Genomic DNA, 27,725 nt, shown 5'->3' on the forward strand with positions numbered 1-27,725 from the left:
TACCTTGAGTGCAGTCCTCCTGGGAGGTGAGGCCAGAAGGGCTGGATCCCAGGTCGAGGAACTTCCAAGCGTCCTGCAGGGAACTGCTGGCAAGTGATGAGGATCTCTGGGTGTGGTGGCCATTTTCCTCCCGGAATTCTTGAGCTGGGAGTGACTTCGAGGACCGGCCTTCTTTCTGACGAGTTGATTTGCAAGGCATCGTGGAGCTTTTGTGTTGCTTCTATAAAAGTCAGAAAAGACAGAGTCATCCTTGAAAGCCACCCTCTCTCCAACCCGAGGAAACCCCAGAGTTTCCTGTCCTGCTCCAGGCAAGTGACAAGACAGTGGGCCTGGCCTGGAGACAGGCCTTGGTGTGAGACTTCGAGGGCCGTCAGAGGCCGCTGCAGACAGGCCCGAGCTCTGGCCACACAGCACTCCAGTTCCCTTGCCAAGACATGGCAGAAAGACCCCAGCACTGAGGGGTGCTGCTCACCTGTCCTGGCCCCACGGCCACTCCTGCCTCAGAGCCACACGGAGTCTCGTTTCTGCGGACTATCTGTGCCGAGCAGGGTTGGATCTTTCCCGAGCATTCGGAGAAACGTTCTTTCTTGGCATCCTGAGAATCCTGTCACGGAAATTTATATGAAAGAAACTCAGTGTTCCTGGGTCACTCATGGGGTATGTGACTGAGTTTTCCCTCAAGATTAGGAAGAAACGCTTTCCTAAATTGCTAGTATTAGGGACTTACTCGACTTGGTGACAAGTCAAAAGGGAGGGACATGCTCCATACATCAGCCAGGACAAACTTAAGAGGGCTCGTGATGTCAAAGGGAGGGACATGCTCTGTCCACCAGCCATGATGAACTTAACAGGCCTCGTGATGTCAATCTAAGAGCATGTCCCATCCTGCCGGGAAGCCAAGCACCTGAATGTCATGCACACCCTCTCTGCAGCGTCGGGGGAGGAAGCCCTGGGCCCAAGCCAAGCACACGAATGGCCCGGAGCCTCTCGGTTTGGTGGCGCATCCTCAGTGCATAACTGAGGCCTCTGACCCTTGCAGCCGGAATACTCGTGACATCCTCCCTTTGTGGGAAGCTTGCCAAAAAGCAGTCCAACGGGACCATTCAGGGGAGTCACCCAAGGCACATCAGAAGGAAACATGGAAGAAAACAGAAGAATTACAAGCCCCAGACTTGGGTAGAGCCCTGAGCAGCAGGCCACCCTCAGGGAGGGCCTGGGGACAGGTCAGACCCACCCAGCCTCTGCCCGGCACCACAGGGTGTGCTGAAACCTGCTGCTGCACGGCTTTTCTCCACTCAAGGCTAAGTAACTTTTGATTTTCAACCAACTGATGCATGCACACCTTTCAGTTTTAACTTTCAGCCCAGTGATGGCGAGTGGATTTTCCTGTTTGTTGACTGGCTAACTGAGTTTCTTCCTCCAAGGTTTCTGATTGCATCCTTTGCTTATTTCTCTATGGGTTCCCTGTCTTTTTTTTATTGATCATTAAGAGTTCTTTTCTGTATGTTCCTCCTATTTCTTCTTATACCACAACATTTACTATTTGAAATGAAGAGGAACTGAAAAGGGGGCCCATGGAGTCTTCATGTCTTGAGTCTTAAGAAAAGAGTTGTTTCACTGAATGTAATGAATACATGCTGGTTTTGTAGTAGGAAAGAGATCAATAAAGCTGAATAAAACATTTAATACACTAGAAGGAAGTGGAGGTCTAGTAACTACTGTCTTACCATAACAGCTAACAGGTACCTTTATTCCATCATTTGGGAGAGATTTGCTCTAACAACATATACTTAGAAGTTTCAGCAATTAATACAGATGATTTGAAAGTCAGGAACAGTGGCTTCAAAGCTCTAACAGCACCTCCCACACGTGGGGAGGGGAAGAACTGAGGTGCATGTGTTGAGTGGGTGCACGCTCATAGGTCGTGGGGGGGTCGGCAGGGAAGGAGGGGTGGGGCTGCCGTCCAGGAAGCCCCGAGTCCCGGCGGTCCCCCCAGTGTCCTGGCACCTTGGCCCTCAATGTTCTCGCATCTCTCCTTTCTGGGCTGTTCCCTTCTCCCCAGCTGCCTCCTCCACAGGCTCCTTTCGTGGGCAGGGAGTCTGTTGGTGGAAAAAAAGCACGTCCCTGGGCCCCTGTCTGCAGCTAGCCCGTCTCAGTTTCTCTGTCTCCTCGTCTGGCAGACCCATCTCCATGGGCCTTTCTCTCCTCCAGACCTGTTCCTGGGCGACCTCGTGCTGTCCCAGGCTCAGATCCCCACCATTGCTGAGGACTGGCATTTGTGTCCCATTGGACTCTTTCCTCAAACTCCACATCCAGATGTGCAACCTCAGACTGGATGCCCACATGGCAATGGAGAACAGGCATCTGAATCTAACCCCAGACCTGCTCTTCCCACAGTCTCCTCCCACATCCAGCTGCCCAGGCCTCAAACCTGGCTTCCTTTCTTTCTCTCTCATTTCAAATCCAACGTGGCAGGGAGCCCTGGCTTCTAGTGCCTCTAGATATGATGCGTCTCCTCACCGGCCGCCCTGTCCCCATCCTGACCCAGCCCCTCCGAAGCCCTTGTGCCTCCAGGGCCCTGCACACACCTTGCCCACCTGCGCCTCTCACCCAGGCCGGAGCTTGTCGCTGCTCAACCCGGAACCCTGACACCCCCACCTCACCAGGAGCGATGCAGAACTCATGTCACCTGATGGCAGAACAGGCCGTCCCTCTCTGCCTGGCCGTCTCTTATTTTAACTGATTTTAAACAAACTGAGGGCCGGCCCGGTGGCACAGCGGTTAAGTTCGCAGGTTCCGCTTCTCAGCAGCCCAGGGTTCGCCGGTTCGGATCCCAGGTGTGGACATGGCACCACTTGGCAAGCCATGCTGTGGTAGGCGTCCCACATATAAAATAGAGGAAGATGGGCACGATGTTAGCTCAGGGCCAGTCTTCCTCAGCAAAAAGAGGAGGACTGGCAGTAGTTAGCTCAGGGCTAATCTTCCTCAAAAAATAAATAAATAAATAAACAAACTGAGAAGACACACAACACACTGGGAGACTACATCAAGACTTTATAAAACTCACACGTCCCTAGAAGAAACTGAATCTTAGTGGTTTACAAATTACACACAGATGCATGCGCATAGCTCCAAGGCACACGTTTGGCACATTTCCTCAAATAATCAGGAGTAGAAGTTTCTAGTCATATGAAACTCTCGTGAGGAACAGAAAGGTGAGAATGCTCCCTAAGGCAGAACACGCGATCCAAGCCCAGGGTGGACAGAGATGCCAAATCCCGGCCAAGACGCCAGCAAGCGCACCCTCCAGATGGAAGGACGGCTACCGTCCAAGCAGCCGGGAACAGGACCCCACACGTGGCCATCTGGGCAGAGTCAGCTGCAGGACCAGACAGGATTCAACACCTATTCTGGGTAAAAACTCAGTTAAGTAGAAGAAAGAACTTCTTTCAGCTGATGAAGGGTCTGTGTTGGTTCAAACCCTATGAAATTGCTGATATTTGACCCTTCAAACTGGCAATTTGGCATAGTTCAACACAAGACCAAAACCTACCCAACGTTCTACTTGAAGATAAAATGCAAAAGGCATTCTTTCTAAACCAGGCCAAAGGTGGAGATGCCAGCCACCCCATCCTTCTCCACGCTGCATGGAGTCCTGGCCAGGACAACATGTGGAGAAGAAACAAAAGGTCTACAAATTGAAAAGGAAGGAGGCCGATCCTCCCCATACACCATCTTTGTCAGCACAGAGAACCAAAGAGAAACCACCGACACACAAATAAAATCGTTTTCCAGAAGTCGACTACCTCCCTCACAACCTGCAACGGTTAGACTGCAAGTTTAAAGAGACATATAAGATAAACACATTGCTATAGCCATCAAGAGAACACTATTCAGCCACAAAAAGAAAAGAGCTTACGAAGCTGTGAAGAGACACGGGGGAACCTTAACTACACACGACTGAGCAAAAGAAGCCACTCTGAGAACGCCTCCTGCTGTGGGATTCCAACTCTAGGACACTCTGGGAAGGCAGAACTCTGCAGAGAGAAAAAGATCAGTGGCTGGAAGGGCTAAGGGGACAGGAGGAACAGGCAGAGCGTAGAGGATCTGAGGGCAGTGAAAGCTCTCTGCACAAGGTTCTGATGATGAACACGGGCCACATGCATTAGTCCACAGCCACAGAACGGACACCGCCAAGAGGAACCCTGTGCACTCCGGGGATGTGGGATGATAATGACCTGTCAACGCGGTTCATCAGTTGTGACAAACGCCCCACTCTGGTGGGATGCTGATAATGGGGGAGGCTGTGCATGTGTAGGGGCAGGAGGTGTGTGGGAAACTTCTGCACTTTCTGCTCAACTTTTCTATGAACTTAAAACTGCTCTGAAAAATAAAGTCTCTTTGTTATAAGAATTTTAAAAACAGCAACAAAAACAGATGAGTACATTGTGTTGAGCTTCAAAATACCAATATGTGACAAAATGCAGAGTCTTTGTGCATCGCCTGTGGAAGTGTGAACTGTCCAACGACTTTAGACAGTCATCTGACAACATCTTAGAAAGACAAAACATACACACCCTCGAACCCAGCGATTCTGCACCACAGGTACACACTCTAGAGACACTTTTGCATATGAGGACAGTAATCACAATGTTCATACCAAAACATTGGTAACCAACCGAGATGCCCACTGACAGAAGAGTGGGTAAATGTCGGTACATTGGCACAGTAGAAAGAAAATACAAACTAGTATGTAGTCTTGCGGTCGGCAAACCACAGCTTGCAGGCAAACTCTGCCCACCACGTTTTTTGTATACCTGTGAGCTAGAAATAGTTTTTACATTTTTAAGTAGTTGGAAAAAATCAAAAGAAGAATATTTTATGACATGAAAACTATATGAAATTAAGATTTCAAGATCCATAATGTCCTCCTGGAGCATGTCCATGCCCATCTGTTTACGTATCCCCTGTGGCTGCAGTCAGGCTAGATGCAGAGCTGAGAAGTTAAAACAGAGACTGTACAGCCCTTAAAGGTGAGAGTATTTCCTATCTGGCCCTTTACAGAGAAACTTTACCCCTCCCTGAACCAGAGCCAAAGTATCAACATGCATAGATCTCAGAAACATAATGTTGAATGAAAGCACAGGCGAAGAAAGATATACACACAGCTGCATATGATTAACACAGATTTCCAGTATCCGCTGAGAGAGAGAAACACGTCAGGGAAGTCTGAAAGGGGCTGGAGGCACTTTTGGGTGGAGATCAAAGGGGTTTTGACATTATAACATTTTGTTTATTAAGTTGGATGGTGTACACACAGGTGTTCAGTAAATTAGTCTTTGTATCTTCTTAGAAGTATAAAAATACTTAAAAAAATAAATACATAAATAACAATACCACCTAGTAAACATTAAATGGGAGAGAACAGCAAAGAAAATTTTATGAGGTAGCAGAAACTACGGCAAGCTGGTTACAGAGATTTGTAATATATTAAACATATCACAAAGCTACGGGTGTGTTTTTGTTTTTGTTTTTGCTGAAGAAGATTCCCCCTGAGCTAACATCCATTGTCAATCTTCCCCTATTTCGTATGTGGGTTGCCACCACAGCATGGCCACCAATGAGTGGTGTGGGTCTGTGCCTGGGAACTGAACCCAGGCCGCTGAAGCAGAGCGTGCCAAACTTAACCACTAGGCCACAGGGTCGGCCCAAAGCCATGGTATTTAAGGTAGGACAGCATGGACTCGGGAACAGACAAGTCACTGGAACTGTGTAGAAGATAAATGCAGAACTGGAATCCAACAGTTTTGCAGTGTCAGCCCCACAGTCTATGAAACACTGGCCTGACTTTTCAAAAATGTTGATGCTGTGAAAGACCAAGAAGGGCTGAGGACCCGTTCTGGGGCACAAGCACACTCACAAACATTCACACACACACACACACACGCATGGGAGCGCTGAGGCAACGCGGGTCCTGGACCGGCTACTCAGCTGAGGATGATGGCTACAGAGAGGTGACTGGCCAAATCTGAATATAGAATGTATATTAAGTTCTAGGACTGTATTAATGTCATGCTTTCTGAGTTTGATAATTTCTGTGGCTACATGTCAGGGGGCGTCCTTGTTTTCAGATACACAGGGGCTCGATGTCTGCAACTTATTCTCAGCTGGTCCAAGAAAAAAGCTAGCTCCCTGGCTACCTATCCATCTATGGACCTTAACAATGAAACAGCCAGTTATATTACCAGCAATACGGGTTGTTTCTTCAGGAACGGCAGAGGAACTGCCATTCAGGACATCCAAGCTACGGTTAGACACAGGCAGCCCTCAGAGACAACAGGAAGGCCAGGGTTTAGGAGGGAAGTGGGGAAGGTTTTCGAACAAAAGTTCAGTGGAGAAGAAGGAGAGTCGAGGTTGTGGCGGTTTCCCACGGGCTACAAGCACTGGCTGGGGTGCTCATGCTGGGGCAGGGAGGGATCTTCCTTCTTTTGCTTACAAGCAGGAGATGAAATTCCCATGTGATTACATCCTCCCTTGTCGAAATAATTCTCATCTTCCTTCTTGCGGCTGGTTATGTGGCTGCACTGACTGGTACCTGTGTGAGAGCTCCCCTTCAGGGCTTCCTGACTCCATTATAAATGAGGTTTCCTTTATTTATTTCCACTTAGCTCTCTGTCTGTCTATCTATCATCTCTCTCCAGATCTCTCTATCTAAAATGTGTGGGAGGCAGAGGGAGGGAAGAAGAATGACAAAGCAAATGTAGCAATAAGTTAACAACTGGTGAATGTAGGTGAGGGTATATGTGCTGTTCTTACAACTTCATGTGAATTGAAAATTATTTCAAAATTAAAAATTAATTAAAAACAAACATAAGCAAGAGAATAGACTTTTAACATATGATAAAAATGGCAATTCCAAACCAGTGGGAAAAAAGTAGGATAATGACTTACAGGGTACTATGACAATTAGTAAAATAGAACAACTGGAAGAAAAGGGTGAATATTTACCTAAACTCAGACTAGAGAAAAACCCTCTAAGACAAAATCCAGTGAAATAAACCATTAAGTAGACTGACAGTTCATTAGATTAAAAAAAGTTATCTGTGTATTAAAACAAAATAAAAAATTAAAAGGCAAACGACAAGTTTGAGAAAGATTTATAACAGACAAGCAGCAATTTCCTTAATATATAAAGAACTCTTACAAACTAACAAGAAAAGTAACAACACACCAGTAGAAAAAATAGCAAAGAATGTGTATAAATAACCCACAAAAGAAGAAATATAAATGGCCAATAAATTGATTAAAAACTTAAATAACACTAAGGATATAAGACACTTTTTTTTTGAGGAAGATTGTCGCTGAGCTAACATCTGTGCCCATCTTCCTCTATTTTGTATGTGGGATGCCACCACAGCATGGCTGGATGAACAGTGTGTAGGTCCGTGCCCCAGATCCAAACTGGTGAACCCTGGGCTGCCGAAGCAGAGCAAGCAAATTTAACCACTACGCCACAGGGCTGGCCCCAAGATGCAATTTTTTTTAACCTATTATATTGGTAAAGATTTAAAAAATAATACCCGGGTGGTAAAGCTATAGTAAAACCTATGGATGATATAATTTGTAGTTGTAAAAAACAGTAGGAAACACACCGAAATGTTACTGGTAACTATGTTTGGGTGCTGAAAATTGGAGGCTTTTTCAGTTGTGTTTACCGTATTTTGAAGTTTCTGTAATGAAAACTCAATACTCAAGCAATTAGTAAAAAGTTATTAAAAATACATTCCTGAGATGAAGGAGTGTTACCTGAGTTGGGAAGTGGGGCTGCAAGTGGCCCAAAGGTGCCTCAGGCGCCTCACCCGGCTTCTGGGCTCCAGGGGTGGGAGGGGAGCGACCAGACAGTTTCCCTAGAAACAAGAGGAGGGAAAGGTGTGTTCTCTGTGTGCACATCACTTTTGGGTTCTCTTGTGCTGAATACAAACACTCGAGAAGAACAGCATGTTCTCTTCAAAATCAAACTCACTTCTCCTTCACCGAGAACTGGGTGGCGGGCACATGTGAACCGTGTGACACGCCAGCATTTCAGCAGGCCAGCAGAGCTCGTGAACACACACAGACAACTCTCTACAGCTATACACATCCCTTTCGTGGCTTCTCAAAGTGGCAGAAATGAGCAAACTCATTAACAGACCCAAGGATATACCCTCTCTGGAGCATAGAAAAAGCAGCAGCAAAAGTTTACCCATATAAAGATTATGCTTGTTACCAATGCTTCAGCGTTCCGTCTTCCTTAGAAATCATCAAGGCACCCAATGAACACCATTCATTAACTCAACTTGTGTTACGTTACCTAAAAATCGTGGAAATTTATCTTGACTCCGACATACTATAAGACACAATTTCTGTTGAAATAACATTTCTCAGAATAATGAATCAATTTGGTTAAACACAAGCTTACTGAGGACTCCAACAAGTTTTATGAGTTATAACTATTGATATTCACCATCCTGGAAACTGAAACAGAAAAAAATTTTTTAAAGCTTATTTATCCATTCACTTGAAGATAGTGATGATAAATGTATTACATGTTACTGACATCTGAATAGTTGCGAAATTAGTTCTGCCACCAGGACCTCCTGAGGTGGGTCCTAAAGTAATGTATCAGTTTTTTCCAGGTAATAAAAGGACATATCAGGACAAAATTTGGAAATGAAATTATTTTCCTTGGTTTATGATACCTGAGCTTAGAAACTAGGAAATCAGAAGGCACACAAATGACCAACAAGCCCATGAAAAGATGCTCAATGGCTTAGTCATCAGGGAAATGCAAAATCAAAATCACAATGAGATACTACTTTGCACCCACTAGGATGGCTAAAATCAAAAAGACAGAAAATGAGTGTGGGCGAGGATGCAGAGAACTCAGAGCACCCATCCATTGCTGATGGGAAAGTAAAATGGTGCAGCTGCTGTGGAAAAGAGTTTGGTGGCTCCTCAGTAAGTTAAACGGAGAATTACTATATCACCCAGCAATTCTATTTCTAGGTATATATCCAAAAGAATTGAAAACAGGTTCAAACAAAAACTTCTATGTGAAGGTTTCCAGCAGTATTATTAACAATAGCCAAAAGACAGAAAAAACCCAAATGTCCATTACTGATGAATGAGTGTGGTCTATCCATACAATGGAATATTATTCAGCCATGAAAAGGAATGAAGCACTGATACACGCCTCCATGTGAACAAACCTCAAAAACATGCTTGGTGAAAGAAGCCAGACAGAAAAGGTCACATAGGGTTCGATTCCATTTGTGTCTGGCTTAAAATGAAATGTCCAGAATAGGCAAACCCATAGAGACAGAAAACAGGTTGGTGACCATCAGTGGGAAGGGAACAGGGAATGACTGCTGAGTGCAGGATTTCCTTTGGGGTGATGAAAACATTCCGGAACAGACGGTGGTGATGGTTGCATAGCACTGTGAATGTAATTCATGACAATGAACTGTACACTTCATAGTGATTTAAATGGTAAAGTTTATGTTATATGTATTTTACCAAAGTTAAAAAAAAAGCTACTAAAAAAAGACATGAAATGTGTTAAATCTCAGCAAAGTTCGCTCAATTTTGATGGACTTAATTCCTCAGCTGGCAATGGATTGCCTTCACCCTGCCATTTGCAGCAATATGGATGGACCTTGAGGGAATTATGTTAAGTGAACTACTGGATTGGTGTAGAAGCCATAATTTTCAGTCACATTGATGAACTTGTTGACTGAGACTCTTGCCGTTTTTGCCCTGTGATGTCAGCACCTGCCACACATGGCATCTCCCAGGGCCCTCGAGAGCACTCGGTCACACTCGCACCTCACCTGTCTTTTCTGAGCGGCCCTGGGAGGGAAGGAGACTCCTGTCAGGGATCTGCCGGCTCTCCTTCAGCAGCTCCTGGAAGAAGAGCCTGTGGGCAGTAAATTCTCTTTGTCTCATAAAATGATCTTCTTCTGATCTCTTTCTAGAATGACGTCTTCTTACACCAATCTAGTATTTTTAATCTTTTTTTTAATTGAGGTCATAACAGTTTATAATATTGTGAAATTTCAGGTGTACATTATCATTCGTCAGTCACCATATAAATGTGCTCCTTTCCCCTTTGTGCCCAGCCCACAACCCTCTTCCCCTCTGGTAGCCACTAATCTATTCTCTTTGTCCATGTGTTTACTTTTCACAGATGAGTGAAATCGTACGGTGTTTGCCTTTCTCTGTCTGGCTTATCTCACTTAATACCCTCAAGGTCCATCCATGTTGCTGCGAATGGGACAATTTTGTCTTTTTTATGGCTGAGTAGTATTCCATTGTGTATATATTCCACATCTTCTTTATCCAATCATCAGTCCGTAGGCATTTGGATTGCTTCCACTTCTTGGCTATTGGGAATAATGCTGCAATGAACATAGGGGTGCATAAGTCTCTTTGAATTGCTGATTTCAAGTTCTTTGCATAAATACCCAGTAGTGGGATAGCTGGGTCATATGGTATTTCTTCTTTTTTTTTTAAAGATCGACACCTGAGCTAACAACTGTGCCAATCTTTTTTTTTTTTTTTCTGCTTTATCTCCTCAAATCCCCTCTGGTACATAGTTGTATATCTTAGTTGCAGGTCCTTCTAGTTGTGGCATATGGGACGCCGCCTCAATGTGGCCTGACGAGCGGTGCCATATCTGCGCCCAGGATCCAAACCCTGGGCTGCCGCAGCGGAGCGCATGAACTTAACCACTTGGCCACGGGCCCGGTCCCTGGTATTTTATTTTTAATTTTTTGAGAAATCTCCATACTGTTTTCCACAGTGGCTGCACCAGTTTGTATTCCCACCAGCAGTGTATGAGGGCTCCCTTTTCTCCACAACCTCTCCAACATTTCTTATTTTTGGTCTTGGTTATTATAGCCATTCTGACAGGTGTAAGGTGATATCTTAGTGTAGTTTTGATTTGCATTTCCCTGATGATTAGTGATGCTGAACACGTTTTCATGTGCCTATTGACCATCTGTACATCTTCTCCGGAAAAATATCTGTTCATATCCTCTGCCCATTTTTTTGATCAGGTTGTTTTTTTATTGTTCAGTTGTGTGAGTTCCTTATACATTATGGAGAATAACCCCTTCTCAGATATATGATTTGCAAATATTTTCTCCCAGTTGGTGGGCTGTCTTTTTGTTTTGTTCCCGCTTTCCTTTGCCTTGCAGAAGCTCTTTAAGCTGATGAAGTTCCACTTGTTTATATTTTCTTTTGTTTCCCTTGCCCAAGTAGATATGGTATTGAAAAAGATCCTTCTAAGACAGATGTCAGAGAGTGTACTGCCTATATTTTCTTCTAGGAGTTTTATGGTTTCAGGTCGTACCTTCAATTTATGATCCATTTTGAGTTAATTTTTTGTGTATGGTGAAAAGATAATGGTCTACTTTCATTCTTTTGCATGTGGCTTCCCAGTTTTCACAATACCATTTATTGAAGAGACTTTCCTTTCTCCACAGTATGTTCTTAGCTCCTTTATCCAAAAGGTTAGCAGTCCATAGATGTGTGGTTTTATTTCTATGCTTTCAGTTCTATTCCATTGATCTTTGTGCCTGTTTTTGTACCAGTACCATGCTGTTTTGATTACTATAGCTTTGTAGTATATTTTGAAGTCAGGGATTGTGATGTCTCCCGTTTTGTTCTTTTTTCTCAGGATTGCTTTAGAAATTCGGGGTCTTTTGTTGCCCCATATGAATTTTAGGATTCTTTGTTCTATTTCCGTGAAGAACGTCATTGGAATTCTGATTGGGATTGCATTGAATCTGCACATTGCTTTAGGTAGTATACATCAATATATTCTTACCCTAGGATCTTAGATGCACACGTGTAATTCTAAGTAATAAGCTAAATGTAAATAGATGTTTTACTATTTGTGTAAACATGCCTAAAAAGTAGTATTGGGTCAGCCGGCTAACCATTTAGCAAAAATAAAGCTAGATCCCTAATTTCTTCTTTTTACCAAATCATTTCTAGATGAATCAAAAATTCAGCAGGAAAATGATATGATAATGAAATACAAATGGCCACAAAACCACAAACAGAAAAATTAAAGAAATACAAATTGAAGCAATGAAATGTTTTTACCTGGCTAGACTGGCAAAAACCATTTTCTAATAAAGATCTAGTTTTTGTGAGGCTTGGCCACATCAGGACTTTACTGTTGTAAGAACGCCCATGAGGCACTTTTTCAGAGGGCTGTTTCATGCTCTCACAACACGTTAAATGTCTCTTGAGAAGATGGCACAGAGGGCATCTGTCCACCTAGAGACTGTAGAGCGTCTGGGGAACAAGCAAAGGATATCAGCATGCAGCATCTCCTTAAAAACAACCAGCCGTGGTCATGACCCAAAAATGCATACAGTGGGCCGTTCACTGAGAGAGCGCATGCAGAGGGAGCAGGGCACAGTGCAATGCACGTGGCTATGTGGGTACTGGAGTGTGAGAGTGTGTGTGAGCATGAACACACACCCTGATGGATGGACAGAGAGGCACCAAAATGTGGATTAGCTCTAGCTGGTAATATGTGCTTTCCTGTATAAATTAATACTTCCCAGCACTCATTTAAATTTTTACAGTGAGAAAACAGCCTCTTTATAATCAGAAATCTTTTAAAAAATGTTAGATATCAAAGGCCTCACACTGTATGATTCCAACTCTACAAGATTCTGGAAAAGGAAAAGTGTGGAGAATGTAAAAAGATCAGTGGTTGGGGCTGGCCCTGTGGTGTGGTGGTTGAGTTTGGCGCGCTCTGTTTTGGTGCCCGGGGTTGCAGGTTTGGACCGTGGGCACCAACCTACGCCACTCAGTCAGCCATGCTGTGGCAGCCACCCACATATAAAATAGAGGAAGTCTGGCACAGACATTAGCTCAGGTTGAATCTTCCTCAGAAAAAAATTTTAAAAGATCACTGGTCGCCAGGGGCTCAGGGGGAGGGATGAAGCAGAGCACAGGGGATTTTTAGGGCAGAGAAACCACTCTGTATGATGCTATGCTGGTAGATACATGTCATTATACATGTGTCCAAACCCACAGAACATACACCACCAAGATGAACCTAAGGGACACAATGAACTTGGTGATCATAATGTGTCAATGTGGGTCCCTCAGTTGTAACAAATGTCCCACTGTGATGAGGGAAGCTGATGGCAGGGGAGGCTGTGCAGGGGCCCAGGACAGCCCATCACCCTAGATAACTCTGGGCATGATAGACTAGGAGGGTCCTTGCTAAGCCCACTCTTATCAAAGTTCTGTCTACTAAACATTTGCTTTCCCATCTCCATGTGAACTGCCTTCCTCCCCTTCTACCACACCCAACACCTTCCTTTGTCTTTAACTGAAGATGATGCTTAAGCTGACAGTTTGGCCATTTTGTTGAGTTGCTGAGTTTTCCTGAGTGTCTCCCCCAATGCATGTTATAAAGCTTTGATTTTCTCCTGTTATTCTGTCTCATGTCAATTTAATTTATAGTCCAGCCAGAAGGACCTAGAACAGGTAGAGGAAATGTTCTTCCTCCCTCCGAGGGGAGAGCCCAGCTCAAATTGAAGTCCACTCTGCCTGGCCACGTGGCCCCTGGGCCTGCCCTTGTCTGGCTTCCCCTAAGCAGGCCCGCTCGGGCAGCATTGGCTTCCCCATGCTCTTGGCCTCCACCCTACTGTGGGTGGTGTCGTGGTCTCTATCTCAGAGGTGAGGGGTGAGCACTCAGAGTGGGGGCCACTAGGTCACCCACTGAAGCCGGTTCCACAGCCGTGTGCTTCCACTTGTTGTGGACTGACGGGAGCAGGGACAGGGACAGGTGCAACTTGAGGACAGGCAGCTCCCTGCACCTGCACCTACTCACTGGCCTGGAGAAGAGGTGGGGAACGAAGAGCCAAGCTCAGGGCCCACCTGGACGACTCCTGGCCGCATGCCTCAACCACACACTGCCTGCCTGTCTGTAAAGCAGACCCGAAGGTCTGGACCTCAGCATGAGGGACATGGCCAGCACAGGAGCCTGACCCTGCTCAGCAGGGGATGTGGAATGAAGACTGGATGGGCAGTGAAAGAGCCAGGGCCAGTGAAGGGGCTGGTCCTCTAGCTCCCCATGGGGAGTGGACCCCTTCCCAGAGGCAGACAGGTGAGGACACGCCCCATGGTGGGTACAGGTGAGCCCTAGGGTCAGCCCTGCCTGCCGGCTGCAACCACAGACACAGCTGGAGAAGCACCTGGAAACAACCCACTCCCAGTGAGAGGGGGTGGAGTGGGAGTGGTGTACGGGAGTGGGTGCAGCTTGGCCGGGCCATGGTCTCACATTTTCAACGTCCTTAAATGATGATAAGATACTTTGGTCACAGTTGGTCATTCTGTACCACTGAATGACTGTAGCTGCACCATTAACGAGCCAGAGAAATCATCTTTGTAAAAAAATGCAGACAGACCAGTCTTGCCAAAAGCCTTTGCCTTTGGGTCTAACCACTTCCCTGGGAGAGCAGAAGGCCCACTGCCAGCATGCTTTTGAGGGAGGATGCCTTCCCAGAAGGAAACAAACGGAGCCCGTTTGGTATTTTTACAAACTGCATATCACATACAAATAGACAGAGCAAACCCCTCAAAATCTCCTCCACTCTTCTCTTCTCACTCCACTTTCTTCCCCAAGCTGCCGAGAAATCCATATGCTTCCTTCCACACATGCACACACAGTTACACGCACATACGTGCACACGCCTGCTTCTGCTTATTGATCTACACACATGACTCTGCAGGTTGCTTCTTTCACACAAGGACACGTCCACTCAGGGTACGCAGAAGTGTGGCCAGTAGGCCGGGGCTGTCCACGAACTATTCCAGGCCCGTGACTAAATGACACAGAAAATGAGAGTAAGTGTTAGGACCTTTGAAGTAATTTGGAACTGCCACATTTTTATTGTATTTGACAAAAGTATCATCCACAATAGACTGGAATTAAGGGGCTCTCCATCATAACTACTTTGAGAAGAGCCCTGTGGGGACAGTGCCCTGGGGGGACACAGACTGTTCCTCGTGCTTCCAACTTCCAACAGCTGAGCAGCATTCCAAGGTCTGCATTCCAATGCCCCAAGGATGGCCATTTAGACCGGTCCCATTACTCTCTTACTGTAACAAAATTCTTGCCAAGAATATCCTTGTACGTATGTATTTTTCACATCTGTGGGAAAAATCTTTCAAGTAGATTTCTAAGAGAAGAATTGCTGATTCAAACGGTATGAACATTTAAAAATGTGGCAGATGAAACCAAACTGCCCTCTGAAAAGGCTTCACTAATGAAGATTCCCACCAACAAGTGCGTCCCACGTTCTCCTCAACACTGAGTGTGAACCTTTCTCATCTGAGAAGGCTGACTTCACTGGCCCTCCTCAGACTCCTGGAAAGGCTGAGCGTCATTCGTATCCTCATTAGTTCCGTGGATTTCTTCCGGGACTCCCCATCCCGGTCCCTTGCCCTGATCTGTAGATGCCCACTTCAGGTCCTGATCCTTTTGATCTGTCAAATAAGTTGCAAACATTTCCCCCAGTCTGCTGTCTTTTATCTTTGTTTATGATGTCTTTTCCTGAAAGATGTTTTAAATGTAATGACACGAAATCTGTTGGTCTTTGACTGTCTCACGTCTAGGTGGTTTAAAAAATTTTAATCTTACTTAGAGGAGGCTTTCTCACTGCTTGGGTTTGCTGCAAAGATGAGAAGAGTCCCCTTGTGCACAGTCAGAGGGGAAGGGCAGTTCAGGGTGCATCCCACATCACTGCAATTACGAAAGTCTGAGAAAATGAAGGAGACAGCCACAGATCCAGAAGACAGTAGCGTCACAGGCGACTATGTGCACTCTATGGTAGTACTCTAGAGGCTAAAGACTATGGATAGTTTTCTAGCAAAATGTAAAGGACCAAAATTGATCCAAGAAGAGGCAGAAAACCCATATAGACAAATCACCATAGAAGACAATGAAAACATAGTTCAATGTTGACAAATGAAAATGGCAAGCAATAGGATGTATTGGAATATATGAGGAAGCCATTTGGTATAAACCTAATTCGGCCTGACCTTGTCTTTCCAAAAGGGCCTGACCGAGGCCGTTGAGCATGCATTGTATATCTGCTTTAGAGATTCCCCATGGCAAGAACAAAGGCTCTTGAGATAAAGGTGCAACTTCCCTCCCCCTCCCAATGTTGGCGTCTCCTTAAGGATTAAGTATCTTTCCTTAGGCTGGAAACTGATTGCTGCGCTCACCTGTGACCGCCCAGCTTGAGACAATAGACTTGCTTCCTGCTGTGTCCATCAAGATAGCAGACCCACTACCTGCTGTGTCCATCAAGTGCTGTGCCGACAGGGCAATCTTGTGACTATTGTGGGAGGGACATTTCAATCATATGTGAAACACCCTCTTTGAGGGTATATAATCGCCCTGTGTACCCCCACTTCTTTGGAGTGCTCTGTTCCTTTGTGGAAAGACTCTCCCGGGTTATAACCCTAAGATTTAAGCTCAGAATAAACTCACCCAAATTTTCATTTATAGATTGGTTATGGATTATTTTCGTTGACAAGAGTAAGGGGGAACGGCCTCCGATGAGGGGGTCCAGAGGGACGGAGCCAGTTCCCCGACAACGCCCAGTCCCGCTGATTGGCACACTGCCGGCATCTGGAAGTGTAGCTGGAAATAGAGACACACTGAGCTCTGCTGACTATTCCCCTCTCCAGGGGCGGGCTCCTAGGAGGACAAAGCCTCCAAAACACTGTGTCTTCCAAGTATCCCACATGCAAAAGGTGGCCATCCAACAGCAGTCTCAAAGAACAACCTAGGGAATTTCATACCTGAGCTTTGGCTGACTCTGTCCCTTGGGGCCCTGGCACGCAGAGCCACGCAGCAAAACATCTGTAGAATACAAGCTGCCTGTACTCTCAGTCGCTTCCACCCTCCCTCCCACAGACAGCACTCCCTTCAGTTCCACTGTGCTCCTGAGGCCCCCAAGTCCCCCTCCCAACCAAGCAGTCATTTTAGCAGTCACCTTAGGACTAAAAACATTAATATATTAACAGCTACTATGATTATTCACGCAGCTTAGCCCCGGGAAGAGACTAGAGGATGAAGGATGGCCCCCAGCTTTCTCCCTCCCTCTCTTGTGACTGTTTCCTGAGTGCTGCAGTGGTCAGGACTTAGGAGCCCCTGCAGTGCACAGAGGAACTATCTTTGCTGAAACACCCTTTGCAAGATTCTTAGCCCTTCAGAGGCACCTGGGGGCACTCTGCCTCAAAAAAGCAACGGAGTGGCCTGGGGCTTTACTCCTCCAGCAGATTCCTTGAGGAGGCTCCACCGCCCACCAGCCTCCCCTTAGCTTTCAGGCAATGCACAGGAGAGCGGGCATGGCCTCAGTCTCACACCGCCGAGGGGCTGGAGTCCCAAGGCCCCCCTGTGTTGCGATCATCACAATGAGTCACTCAAAGCTCTTGCTGGGAAAGGAGGGACAGGCAGACACCACAGAAGGTGAGGGGGAGGCTGTGTGGGAAACGGGGTCTATGCCTAGGTGCTACAGGAAAGTGATAGGGACCTGAAAGGCAGTCTGACCAGGCATCCAGGAAAGTGTCTGCTCAGGACGGCGCCAAGGCTTAGACAGAGCCAAGGTGCTCTGCACCAAGGCCCTTGGTGCTTGTCTGGCCAACTCTGATGATATCCCACAGGACCCTCAGACCGGGGTTCTTTGTCCTCGATGGCAGCCTGGAGCTGTCCCACAGGCTCAGAACATGAGTGCATCCGTTTTCCAAGGGTCAGACATAAGTGTCGCATGCCCTTCTTAGGAACCAGCACCTCCGAGGCACCACAGGCAGCCTGGGCATCTGCAGGCCGACACTCCCGGCCTGGGTCGCAGTGGAGACACTGCTGCCTCTGTCTGGAGATGTCCGCAGCCAGAGCCAGCCTGGGAACATGGCAGCTTTTGCTGCTCGCCACAAAGCTGCAGAGAAAGGCCAGCTGCTTCGCTGACCTGTGGTATTTTTCTCACAAATGTTGCCAGAGGGGCGGGCTTGTGGAACTCCCAGCATGGAGATGGAGCTCTGCCCTGTGCTGGTGACTCCTGACCCCAGCCTCAGCTTTGCTCCACAAGGGCGGCTTCTGTTCTCCCTCCTGCCCTCCTGAGAAGTCTGGGCCAGACCCCTCCCTCCGCCCCAGGCGCTCCACGCCTTCCCTGGTCCCTCCTCTTGCCTCTGTCCCACTGATTGGCATCTGGGTTCTCTTCTCCTTCCCCTTCCGGAGAGGCAGGCCAGAAGAAAAAAGCACGTCTGTGAGGCCCCCTCATGCCATTGACCACAGGGGCGCCCCAGGCCGACGCTCCCAGGACTCACCTGTGGGGCGGCCCAGCTCCGCGCGGAGCCTGTTCCCCATCTCCAGGAGCTGCTCCTTCTCCAGGCGGAGGTGCAGGATTTTTCGGGCAGCCTCCTTTAGTTTCCTCTGGAGTCGGGGCACAGACAAGGCCTGTGTGGGCTGTGCCTCCGGGCCCAGGTGCACAGAGAACGTCCCCTGCTCCACTGTCCCCAAGGATGCTCCATCTGCAGGGTCCTGTGAACAAAACCCATAGAGCAAACAGCCTGTGAGACAAGCCCCCAGGTAGGAGAGGGGAGAACTGGGGGTGAGGTGTGGATGGTGGGTGCCCCTGCCCGGCCGGCCCCAAACCAGCATAATGGGCAACATCCTTTTGAAACAGAGACAAAAGGGACAACTGCTCCCGCACTTTAGCGTGAGATGGAAGACAGCCACGCATCCGTGGACGATACCTCTTTCACAAGGAGGATGAATGAAGGCCAATGAATCTCCCAGGCCAAGGCCTGCCCCTCAGCGACTCTGCATGCCAGTTCCTGGGCCCCTCACAGCCCCTGCCCCCTCCAGAGTCTTCCGCTCCCGCCCTCCCCACTCTGCCTTTGTGTCTTTCCAGTGAAAATGATAAGGAGCCAGTTGACCCCCATGACCAGCCTCCAACAGGCCCCAGGGCGCACCGGGGCTGCATGTGTGATGGGACCCCTGCGTGGGCACCGCAGTCACAGGCTGGGTGCCTGCTGCCCAAGGGCTGCTGCCTGGCGTGGAGGGGAGCTGGCAGAGGTCTGACGGGCAGCCGCGGTGGGACCCCAGCCGCCTCCTTCACTCTCTCCCCGCCTGCCCTGGACTCTGCGCTGCTGGGTCACTCTGCTCTTGGCTGTGCTAGTGGCAGCCCTCTCCCATCACCTCCTGCTGCCCTCCCTCGCTGGGCCCCCTTCCGTCTCCTCTCAGGCTCTGTCTGCCCTGATTCCTGACTCATGTCTCAGGCACTTTCTCCAGCTGCAGTTCGGACTCCCCTCAACCAGCCACAGGCCAGACCGGTTGAAGCAGGAGCAGAGAAAAATCGAAGGGAAGAAACATAGCCACCTGGGGCCTCAGCTTCTGGGCCCTGAATCTTCCCAGGGCTCCCCTGACCCTGGGACGCACCATGTAGTCCTAAAGCCCTACTAACCCCATCCTGGACTCACTGGCCCAGCACGCAGACACGTGGTCACACTCATGTGGGGAATAAGAGAAAGGAAGAAGAAGAACATGTGTAGGGCCGCCTCCGTGCCGGGCAGGGGCCCAGGAGGAACGGTGAGTCCAAGGCCCTGAGGGAAGCAGGTGTCCTACTTAAGCGTGGCTGCTCCTGACACCTGTGAAAGCTGCACTGTGCCCCATCCTGGCCATACCAGCTTGCACCAGCACCAAGAACTGGCGCCAAGTCCTTGCAGCAGACCAGCATGCCCTGCCCTGGCCCTGTTTCCTGGTGCGCCTCTCCAGGGCTGGCAGGTGCCCGTGCCCTCTGGTGGCCACTGCTCCTCAGGTGGCCTAGAAGCTGTGGTGACTGCACACTCGTGCCTCTGGCGTGCCACAGGCTAGAGCAGCATAAAGGGGGGTTGTGGAGGTGAGACCACAAAGGAAGACAGAGAGCTCCTGCAGCCCCGCAGCACTGGGGAGGCCTCACCGCAGCCCAAGCACCCAAATCTGACTCCTTTCCCCAGGGTGCAAGTGGCTTGTGGCTGCTCTCGGCCAGCGCAGAGCATCGGCCTCGTTCACGGTCTCTCAAGGGCACAGGACAGGACAGGGAGCCCTCAGGCCTGCAGGGGGCTGGGACACACCCGGAGGAGAGGAGGCCTGGAGGGTGGATTCACGCATGGGGGCTCCACTGCCCTGAAGGGGCCAACCTGACTCGCTGTGAAAATGTCACAGCCTTCCAGGCGAGCTTGGCCCTAGGGTGGGGGAACTCAGCCAGCAGTCCATTCTCAAGGCCTGGTCCTCTTTGGGAACATGCTGTTGGATTCTCTCGTGTTATTTTAAGTGAGGAAAGAACAGTCCTGAAAACAGACTTTGCAAACCCCAGAACAATGAAGAGATTTAAAAGCCTCTCCAAAAGCAGAACCCCTCCCCCGAAAGCCTGCCCCTGGCATGAAGAAGGAGCCGACAGTGGCCAGAGCCTGTGGCCGGGCTCAGGCTGGCGAGTCACAATTTTAAACGACCCTCATCTAGTCACTGTGGCTGTGCCCACCAAGTGGGGACTTGAGCCGGGGACCTCATCTATCTCGGGCTCAGTTTCTAGCAAGATCACATTTATTTTGATGACTCTCTAAAGTATCTCCCCACAATAATGATAAAATGCTAATAGTGACTAGAGACAGAGTCAGGCACTTCTTCTGAACTACTGCGTGCTTCAGAGCCCACTTGATCCCATCCTGTGCTGGCCCTGTCCACCCCACACTGCCCACTGCCTTCACCTGCTCCAGGTGCTAATCCCAGCATCTTGGCGGGGAAGGGAGATGTCTGTGTAGTAGAGGGAAAGCTTGGCCACTGAGATGTCTTAATGACGATTCTGTCCCCAAGGGCAGCAGGGAGTGATGGACTCCAAGGAGAAGTACTCTGGGAGGCCGAGGCCTGGACCAGAGCAAGCCCGAACCCTGGCTCTCACTGGGTTGGCTCCAGGGTGGATTCAAATCCCTCTGCAGGTTCCTGGGCCTCCAGGCGGAGCCAGCCGAGGGGCCTCTAGGCGGAGCCAGCCGAGGGACCGCCAGCCAACACTGTCCCCCCAGCGGGCCCTCGTGTTGTGTTCTTGGCAGCCAGGCAGGAAGGCATGGGCGTAGCCCAGCCAGCAGGAGGTGGCAAGACCCCTCAGTCCGGCAGTCCATCCTGCCATCCACCAGTCTCCCCTCTGAGGGAGGGGCCCAAGTGGGCACTAGGCTGGGGCTCACTAGAGACGAGAGAAACGTGAAAAGCTGAACCTGCAGCCGCCTGGCGCTGTAGTGGTTCCAGGGCACTGTGGAAAAGTGCTGCATCATCCCTTCCTCTCGACTGGGGGAGTGAAGGGGACTGGCTTCTGTCAGGCAGAATCTCAAACCTGTAGAAAACCGCAAGGACGGCACACAGGTTCCATGTACCCTTCGCCAGATTCGCCAGATTTGCCCTCTGCTGAACTTTGAGAGTAAGTCGAGATGTTGTGCCCTTTTACGCCTAAATACTTCAGTTGGGACATTCTCTTAATACCCAAGGTTACCAAAACCAGAAATTGAACATGGATACAACACGAGGCCCTAACGCACAGTCCACATGAAAACTCCGCCAACTGTCCAAATACTGCCCTTCATAGCTTGCTTCTCCTGCCCAGCGCCCAGGATGCTGCGGCACATCCGTGTCCCAGGTGCCCTCAGCCTCCTAACTAGACCTCTCTCACAGTAGGGGCCTGTTGATCTCAGTACGGCCCTTGGTCTGGGTCTGTCTCAGGTCTCCTCGAAGACCATGATGTCTGTCCCAGGGTCGGCGATGGGAGCCGATCCCTCCTTAAGTGGCATCTGCAGGCTGCTCCATTGGAAAGTTCCTATTTCCCTTTGTAATTAGGAAGCAATTTGTGGGGAGACGCTGCGTAAGTGCCTTGTTCCTGATTGTGGCATCCATCCATGCACGACTCCCCAGCTGCGGCACTCCTCTTACATTTGCTAGTCTATATTCTAATGTAAGGAAGAGCTTGCCTCTCCCCTTTCTTTCTTCATCTGTTTATTTGCAGCAGCATGGACTCAATTGCCCATTTTATTCAGTGGATTGGAACCCTGACTTCATGATCACTGGCCTGGACTGGGTCAAGGGGGGTCCTTTAAGCTGGTGCCTGCATCCTTCTGTCACGTCTCCACAGTGGAATCAGCCACTTATCCTGGTTCCTCTCAGCAGAGGAGGGAATTCAGACCCAAGATCTTGCACTGGGTGCGCTCATCGCTCCTGGGGAGTCACCGCTCTCAGGCATTCAGGGCGGGCAGAGCCAGGAATCTGGGCACACACCAGTTTCTCTGCCTAACTACCTATTGCTTGCTCACTCTCAAATAACCCATGACTTTACACTGCTAACTCTAACCCCAACTCGCCCCGCAGGGGGCATCCCAGCCCTCTCAGTCTTCCCTCTTTCTCAAGCTGTAACTGCTCTCCGGGCTGCAGGAAGCCTGGTGCCCCCATCCTCTTCTCCAGGCACCTGACACACAGCTAGGCAATTATGGGCGCGAGCCTGGGTGGGCCTGGTCTGGGCAGAGGGACTGGCCACTTGGGTTTCCTGTGCCTCAAACTTCTCCCCCAGAAAGTGACCTCACCAAGGTCACAGGATGCCTAGACCTGGCAGGAATGCGAGACCCTGGTGGCTGTACAGAAACGAAGGCCTAGAGAGCGCGTCCGTTCCACCTGCCCTGGGAGAGCTGCGATGAGCCTCAAATTGCTTGGGCTCCCAGCCTGTCTGCCATAGGATTAAACACCTCTATTTTAAATTCTGCTTCTTTGTGTGATTTCTTCCTCCTTCACTCTAACAAGTGGGATCAGTGAGTTCTGTGAGGGCCACCATCAGGAGAACTGCTAGAGCACCTTGGCTGTGGCCCAGCACCTGGAATGAGCTGTGGACACAGGTGAGAGCAGATCTATCACCCCCACATTGGCTGCCCAGCTGGGACAGGGGCCCACAGCCCCCCCGGGCCACCACCCACCCCTCAAGTTGCAGAGTTTCAGGGAAGCCTGGGGCCCAGGGGAGGGGTTGGGTGCCTGGGCTCTTGGGGATGGCACCTACAGACACACTTCGCTTTACTGTGCTTCGCAGATACTGCGTCTTTTACAAGACCCTCCACCAGGGCCGGCCCGGTGGCGCAGCAGTTAAGTTTGCACGTTCTGCTTCTCGGCGGCCCGGGGTTCGCTGGTTCGGATCCCAGGTACAGACATAGCACTGCTTGGCACTCCATGCTGTGGTAGGTGTCCCACATATAAAGCAGAGGAAGATGGGCACGGATGTTAGCTCAGGGCCAGGCTTCCTCAGCAAAAAGAGGAGGACTGGCAGTAGTTAGCTCAGGGCTAATCTTCCTCAGGAAAAAAAAAAAAGACCCTCCACCAGCAAAAACATTATGACTTTCTGAAGGCTCAGATAATGGTTAGCATTTAGTAATAAAGCCCTTTTTAATTAAGGTATGTTCTTTGTTTTTTTAGATATAATGTTACTGCACACTTAACAGATGATGGGACAGTGTAAACATAACTTTTATGTGCACTGGGCAACCAAAAAATTCACGCACCTTCCTTTATCATGATATTCACTTTGTCACGGTGGTCTGGAACTGAACCTGAAAATCTCTAAGGTCGGCCTGCGTTTACTGATGGCACAGACGGCTCAGCATCCCACCTGCTTGTGCCCCTGTGGGGCCCAGGACACCTCAGCCTCCCCGTCTCCCTCTGCAGGCACCCCTCACAATGCGTCCCCAACAAGGCTCCTCTGCACCCTCCTCACATCCCCTGAGCCAGAGAGTGCCACAGACCGCATCTTCTCCTTGGTCTCTTCATAGCCCCCGGTGGTGCATCCTGGAGCCGTGTCCCCCTCGGATCCCAAGTACCAGTCTCCAAACGTGGCCCATGGAACACGAGCTACTGGAGGCACACACAATACACACTGATTCTGCCAGAGGACTCTTCACGCCTTCCAGACATCATGTTACTGTCCCTGAAAGCTTTTGCTGATGAACAGGTCATCATCTGTAATCGCAGGTCACACAGGTAACCGCGGGTCACCAGGGGTAACGTGGATCACCACACGTAACACAGGGTCACCACAGGTAACTACGGGTCACCACAGGTAACACAGGTCACCACAGGTAATCACAGGTCACCACAGGTAACCTCAGGCAACTGCAAATAATTCCAGGTAATCCAGGACATCACAGGTCACCACAGGTAACCATGCGTCACCAAAAGTAACACAGGTCACCACAGGTAATCACAGGTCACCACAGGTAACCTCAGGCAACTGCAAAGACCCCAGGTAATCCAGGTCATCACAGGTCACTGCAGGTAAGCGACAGACGGCTTGGGAGGCATGTCAGAGGACACCCCATAAAGAAGGCCCATTCTTTATGACACTTCCATCATGGCCTCTGGTAAGAAGACAGACAGATGCGGTAAGACCTGTGTGTCAGATCTGTGGGGACGACACGCTGCCGCAGAGCTCTCTCCATGGCCTGGAACCTTGGCTCACACCAGCCACAGCACCAGACGGGCACTGGGTGTGACGGCCTGACCACGAGCAGGATGAGAGCCCCCATGCCACCGCCCAGGGTGGCCCACTGTCACATGTATGTGCGCAGCAGTTGTAAACGCTCTGAGAAACTCATAACACAATACGGTCACCCCTGAGGGTCCTCTTGAAAGGAAAACTGCAGTTTGCATGGATTTTAGGGTTTCGCAGAGCCCTCTCAGCAAGGAGTCAGGACTCCTGTTTCAGAGGAAACAGAAGAGCCGTGTTCACACGTGCAGTCTCCTACACACGGGTTCCAAAGGGCGGGACCTTAAAGACCTATAGCCCTGAGGGATGGGCTGCACCCTTCAACAGGGTGTCTGTCCAGGAAGATACCCAAACGTGAGAGCCGGCCCAGGAAGGAAGAGGCAGAAAGTGGAGGTGGGGCCCTTGCTTAGGTGACTTCACAGCCCACACCAGCCATGGAGAGGGCAGAGCACACACAGAAGACCCTGGACAGGCCAGCGGCAGGGGCGGATCAGGGGCCAGCGCAGGGGACCCACCTCTCTCCTAAGGGCCGTGGAGTCAGGAGCTCGCAGCTGCTGCCTGCTTGAAACTACCCTGCCTTCCTTCCAGGCTGTCCCGAGACGCTCCTCAAGCTCAGCCACCTGCTTCCGAAGCTCCAAAACCTCCAGGTGCACTTGGTCCACCTCGTGGGGAAGCTCTCGCTGGACAGTGTCCACGTCCAGGGCTTTCTGCAGCACCTAGGAGGCCGTTTTAGAGGCAGTATTAGGAGGGAGAGTAGGAAGGAGGATGCCGGCCCGGGAAGTGGTAGAGGTGGGTCAGGAACAGGGCTACAGGGAGGATGGGGCAGCAGCAGGGCAGAGGTGGACAGTAGAAAGTTCAGGAAAATCACAAAGGAAACCTGACCGTCAGTCTCTCCTCTGACTTAATGCAATCACCCCACAAACCTGCGTCACATCATCATAGCTGCTGCTCTTCTGGCCCCACCTAGCTCAGTCCCCAGGCGCTCTACCTGTCCCCCGCATAGTAGGGACGTGAGCATCTGCAGCACAGCCTATGCACCAGAGCCCAAAGCTGGTTGGGGTGAGTCTGTACATGGAAGTGCCTGGGCAGAGGCCAAGGGCCTAAATGTCTCTTCCTGAGCCCTAGTCCCAGGTGGACACAAACAGCAAGAACTAGAGTGGGTATTCCAAGGCAGGGGTGGAGAGACCTATGGCCGTCAAGGCAGGCAGACGACTGAGGAGCAGACTGAAAGGTCGCTGCAGGAGCAGCTCCAGCGGCTGCAGGTTGGCCATGAGACCCCCGAAGCAGAGTCCCTGGCCAGATCTCCGGGGCCAGCCTCTTACTTTTAGCTGCTTCTCTCGACATTTGCCCTTCTCTTGATATAAGGACAGAGAAAAGATGAGGCAGACAGGAAAGACACACTTCTCTACCCCCTTAACTTTCCCATTTTCTTTTCAGGAAGATAAACTATTATTTTCCTATTCCAAGGACTCCTATAATGGATTCCTGGTGAATATTTTATTCTTTAAATTTGTCACCCACATACTAAAAAAGGTGACCATCCGGTAAACAGACACTGTTAAGTAAAAAGCAAACAAAAAACACCTTGAGGTAAGACTTCTTTTCCCAGGACAATCAAATCATCTATGATAACCAAGAGAAAATTAAAAGGTCTTATTTAAAAGTTTATTTCCTATTTGTGGCATGGGTGTGTGTGGGGGTGTGTGTGTGCGTGTGTGTGAAATTCCAGGGCCGGCCCCATGGCCGAGTGGTTAAGTTCATGCGCTGTGCTTTAGTGACCCACGGTTTCGCCAGTTCGGATCCTGGGCGCGGACATCGCACCGCTCGTCAGGCCACGCTGAGGCGGCATCCCACGTGCCACAAGTAGAAGGACCCACAACTAAGAAAAGATATACAACTATGTACCAGGGGGCTTTGGGGAGAAAAAGGAAAAATAAAATCTTAAAAAAAAAAATTCCAACAGTGGGGCAGAAGTGGGAAACAGCATAGATCTAAAGATCCGCTGTCCCTCACACATGTTCATAGATCTGTCACCCCATAAACAGAGACAGAAAAGCGGTCAGGTTCATCTCCACCGCAACAGGAAAAATGTACTTCCAACCAAGATAAGGCATCAGATTTCTGGAGCACTGCCTGCTCCCTGTAGTAGACGGAAAGCTCAGAATAATCTCCATGTTTCCAGAGGGGTGTTCTGTTTCACAGAAGATGCAGAGTCTACAAGAACAGTGTAATTTATGTATTTGAGGACTTAAAAGGACACGTGAAAATTCTCTCTTTATGTTGCCTCATGAGAAATGTGTACAAAAGACAACAGAATGGCATGACATCAAAGGCACAGGAAACAAGAAAAAACAGATAAACTGGATGTCATCAAAACTAAAAATATTTGTGCTTCAAAGGACATTATTAAGAGAATGAAAAGACAAGTCCATAGAACTGGAGAAAAATTTTACAAATCGCGTATCTGATAAGGGACTTGTACCCAGAACACATAAAGAACTCTTACAGCTCAACAATAAAAAGACAGACAACCCAATTAAAAAAACGGGAGAAGGATCTTAACAGGCATTTCTCCAAAGAAGAGATACAAAATGGCCAATAAGCACATGAAAAGAGGCTCAACATCCTTTGCCATGAGGAAAATGCCAATCAAGACCACAACGAGATACCACTCCACACCCACTAGGATGGCCAGAATCAAAAAGACAAATACAGGCATACCTCATTTTATTGCACTTGGCAGATGCCGCCTTTTTAACAAACTGAAGGTTTGTGGCAATCCTGCGTCCAGCAAGCCTAGTGGCACCATTTTTCTTTTCTTTATCTTATTTTTATTTTTTTAAAATTTTTTCTATTGAAGTCACATTGGTTTGTGACATGGTATAAATGTCTGGTGTACATCAGTATATTTCCACTTCTGTATAGACTATTGGCAGCATTTTTCCAACCGCATTTACTCACACTGTGTCTCTGTGTCACATTTTGGTAATTCTCAATATTTTCAACTTTTTCATCATTATTCTATTTTTATGGTGACCTTTGACGTTACAACTGTAATTATTCGGGGGCGCCACAAACCGTGCCCATGTAAGAGGCCAAACTTAA

At 49.0% G+C, this 27,725-nt stretch overlaps 1 protein-coding gene across 12 annotated transcripts in view; it reads right to left on the reverse strand.

The window, feature by feature from the left end:
• CCDC57 (coiled-coil domain containing 57) overlaps positions 1-27,725 on the reverse strand; it is a 118,970-nt gene that overhangs the window by 25,849 nt on the left and 65,396 nt on the right. For 6 of the 12 annotated variants that reach the window (XM_070483861.1, XM_070483864.1, XM_070483860.1 and 3 more), the window contains 6 exons: positions 25,136-25,336; positions 18,409-18,622; positions 16,571-16,723; positions 7,807-7,907; positions 473-604; positions 4-220 (listed from right to left, as the gene is read on the reverse strand). In XM_070483861.1, coding sequence (XP_070339962.1) covers positions 4-220; positions 473-604; positions 7,807-7,907; positions 16,571-16,723; positions 18,409-18,622; positions 25,136-25,336 — 1,018 coding nt within the window. Of the gene's footprint in view, positions 1-3; positions 221-472; positions 605-7,806; positions 7,908-16,302; positions 16,416-16,570; positions 16,724-16,884; positions 16,946-18,408; positions 18,623-25,135; positions 25,337-27,725 lie in introns of those variants that run through there. The other 6 variants (XM_044744249.2, XM_070483868.1, XM_070483865.1 and 3 more) reach the window with 6 other exon arrangements.

Source organism: Equus asinus, chromosome 13, assembly GCF_041296235.1.
Source record: "Equus asinus isolate D_3611 breed Donkey chromosome 13, EquAss-T2T_v2, whole genome shotgun sequence".
NCBI classification, from domain to species: Eukaryota; Metazoa; Chordata; class Mammalia; order Perissodactyla; family Equidae; genus Equus; species Equus asinus.